Source organism: Apaloderma vittatum, unplaced genomic scaffold (assembly GCF_000703405.1).
Source record: "Apaloderma vittatum isolate BGI_N311 unplaced genomic scaffold, ASM70340v1 scaffold4412, whole genome shotgun sequence".
Taxonomy (NCBI): Eukaryota; Metazoa; Chordata; class Aves; order Trogoniformes; family Trogonidae; genus Apaloderma; species Apaloderma vittatum.
The window spans coordinates 741-3584 of NW_009701752.1; the positions used below are offsets into that span (position 1 = coordinate 741).

At 43.8% G+C, this 2844-nt stretch overlaps 1 protein-coding gene across 1 annotated transcript in view; it reads left to right on the forward strand.

Annotated features, from left to right (window-relative positions):
• Positions 1-246: 246 nt before the first annotated feature.
• CDAN1 (codanin 1) overlaps positions 247-2844 on the forward strand; it is a gene marked incomplete at its 5' end in the record, with an annotated part of 21007 nt that continues 18409 nt past the window's right edge. Inside the window, 4 exons of the mRNA XM_009879256.1 lie at positions 247-440; positions 876-995; positions 1882-1960; positions 2362-2482. Coding sequence (XP_009877558.1) covers positions 247-440; positions 876-995; positions 1882-1960; positions 2362-2482 — 514 coding nt within the window. The remainder of the gene's footprint in view (positions 441-875; positions 996-1881; positions 1961-2361; positions 2483-2844) is intronic.

The window sequence follows — 2844 nt, forward strand, 5'->3', positions numbered from 1 at the left end:
GGTCAAAGTGCCCTGCTGTTCTAGCAGAGCTGGAATTTGAAGGTGATTCTTTTGAGTTTTTTATTTGTTAACCCCAAGATCCTTTCTCATTAAGGCAAAGATGAATGAAGTCACTGTCATGCTAAAAGCAATTTTAAGGAGTGTAAATTCTGTGGTTAGTTTTTGCGGGAATCCTTCACCTTCTGGCTGCGTGGCTGCTGTGTATCACCTTCAGTCACATGCGGTGTTGCTGGTCTTGAATTTCAGATGCAAATTGCTGCACCAGGCGTCTTCTCCCGCAGGGATGTCTCTTGATCCTGGTACTCCTACAAAGCCTAGCTACACCCGCAGTGCTAGCCTCCCTGCTGAAAGCCACCTGGTGACCTGTGCAAATCCTGCTAAGGTTTCCTGCAAGAAACAGTTGGAGTGCCTGGCGCAGCTCTATTCATTGTGTATAGCAGGTGAGGACCCAGAAGATGTGAGACTGACCTTTCTTTGAGCTTTGAACTTGTGTGTGCATGTTGCAAGGAGGGATAGGACGAGAAGCAAATTTGTGGGATGGTTACAGTTTGCAAACAACATCTGGAAAAATAAGTCAAGCCAACGTAGTTGTTAGAGTAAATGGGTACTGCGGAAAAGCTTTGGGGAGGAGGTGAACCTGACGCAGTGCTCTGAGTTGCAGCAGGCTGAAGTCACATGGCTCTATCCAAAACCAGCCCCCTCCCTAACACGTCCTCCCTGTAATTCCCACACTGATTTGCGCTGGGGCTGTGTAGGCAGGGAGTCAGTCCGTTGCTGACTGTGCTGTGGAACGGGTATCTATCTTCTTACCTTTGTTTATTAAAGCAGGTCAATACTGAGTATCCACCTTTAGTATCTTGTTTCCTCTCTTCCAGAAAACCTGGTGCCAAATATTTTTCTGGAGCTCTTTTTTGTTCTGCAGCTGTTGACATCTAAAGGCACTTCTGCTGCAGAAGATGAGGATAGTGACCTTGAAGTCAATGAAGGAAGTAAAGGTAAGCCAATAGTCTCGAGGGATGAGAATGTTACTTCCATGGAATAATAATGTGATATAGAGAGTTGTCTTTAGCTTGGACAATTAGTCTCAAATTCCATAAAAGCACCTTATTACCACTGTGGGAGTCACCTGAGATGCTGGCAAAAATTGTGCATGTATGGGAAGTGCTTCTGCAACATTTTAGAGTGGGATTGTGAGATACTGTTTCAATCTAGTTTACTGCTGTCCTGTGAGATTTGCTCTAACTGCTTGCTAACAATGACTTGCAGAGAGGACAGATACTCAAGTTTCTCCACCCCTGGTCCTTGCAGCTCTGATCTGCTATTTATTTCTTAAATTTAAGCTTGGGTTAGGAGTGCATAGGATCCATCCTTAAAGACACATAGTTGTGTTTGTGTTTTGGCAAATTCAGATTTAAGCTTGATGCAGTTAGTACTTTGAAATGGATACAAAACCCAGGACAGTCTCTTGAAGATGAGACACACCTCCTCTGGATGCTCCAATTTGAGTGACCTTTGTTTTGCTGCTCACCGCTTCTTAGGGCTGAGGTTAGGAGCACCAAGTCTCCTGCTGCGGGAAAAGCAGCTGATGCCTCGTTGCAGTTTTGTCCTGAATTTGCTTACATCCGGCTAGAGTGTTGAGAAGGAGTCTTTTCTGTCTGTACAGCAATAAACACTTCTGTTACCTTTAGTGTAGAAAGGGTAGGGATGGGAGAATTTGTCTGTTCAGGTGGCAGGGAGAGGGAAGGTTTGGAAATTGGATACTGCTCTGGAAGGCTATTTTTGGATATGGCAATTCCTGCTTTCCTTGAGAGCTAATGGTTGGTCTTGTAGTTTATAAATGGTGATGGGTGCTGTGGTCTCACATTTCTTTTTTTCCCTTAGATGCATCGAGGAGGCAGCATTTTCAAAGTGTGCACAATTGTGTTTATTTTGCAGTTCAAGTCTTGGATTATCAGTATGAGTGAGTTGATTTATTTGTTTTTTAATCTATGCTTGTGTCTGCAGACGTGTGTGAGATTAAGCAAGTGTGCTTGGACTTTAGATCTTTACGACTTACAAGCATGGGGTTGTTAATTTTCCCCTCAAAACCCACAACTTGACCTGGATTTCAATGTCTGTGAGTTTTCCTTGCGCTGATCTATCAACTGAACGTCAGTGTAATTATGCAAGAATGGGAAAGTCATGAGATGGTAGCAATAAGAAGCCAGCCCTACAGATGCCAGTAGGATTTCATGCTGGGTGCCTGCAGCTTAGAACTCTTCGCTTGGTAGCCTCATAAAAAATGAGCATAAACATTTCTTTTTAAGTCTGTTCATATGTTGTTTGTGTCTTTCTGTCTGGGTTTCGTCTGTGTTTTGGCAGAATTATCTCCCGTCTAGAAAAGGGGACACTGAAGCTTTTGGCTGAAAATGAGCGAATCGCATCCTTTTCCCCCACGTTGCATGAGAAGCTCAGGCGGGCTTATGAAAGCAGCACAGCCAAGGTAAAAATTGGCAGACCTTGACTGACCTTGCTTCAAACCTTTGCGTTTGCTCTTCTATTTGTGATGGCTTTGACATTAAATCTCATTCCTTCTACTTAGAGTATTTTGTCATGTTGTCTTTGGCAAGTATCTAAAAGATTTATTTTTATTTTTTTACCCCTCTTGTTGGTGGGTGAGCGAATTGCTAAATTGCTAGGTCCGGTGATTGTTAGCTGCGCATTGCTGCTGGCCAGCCTTGTGCTGTGCTCCAGGCCTTGACCTCAACCAGTGACTTTGACCGGCTCAAGTTTTACTTTTGAGATTCTCATCTAGTAAATCAGGGTCTCAGAAGGGTGGTTGGTTAGATGCGCTATCAGAGCGTC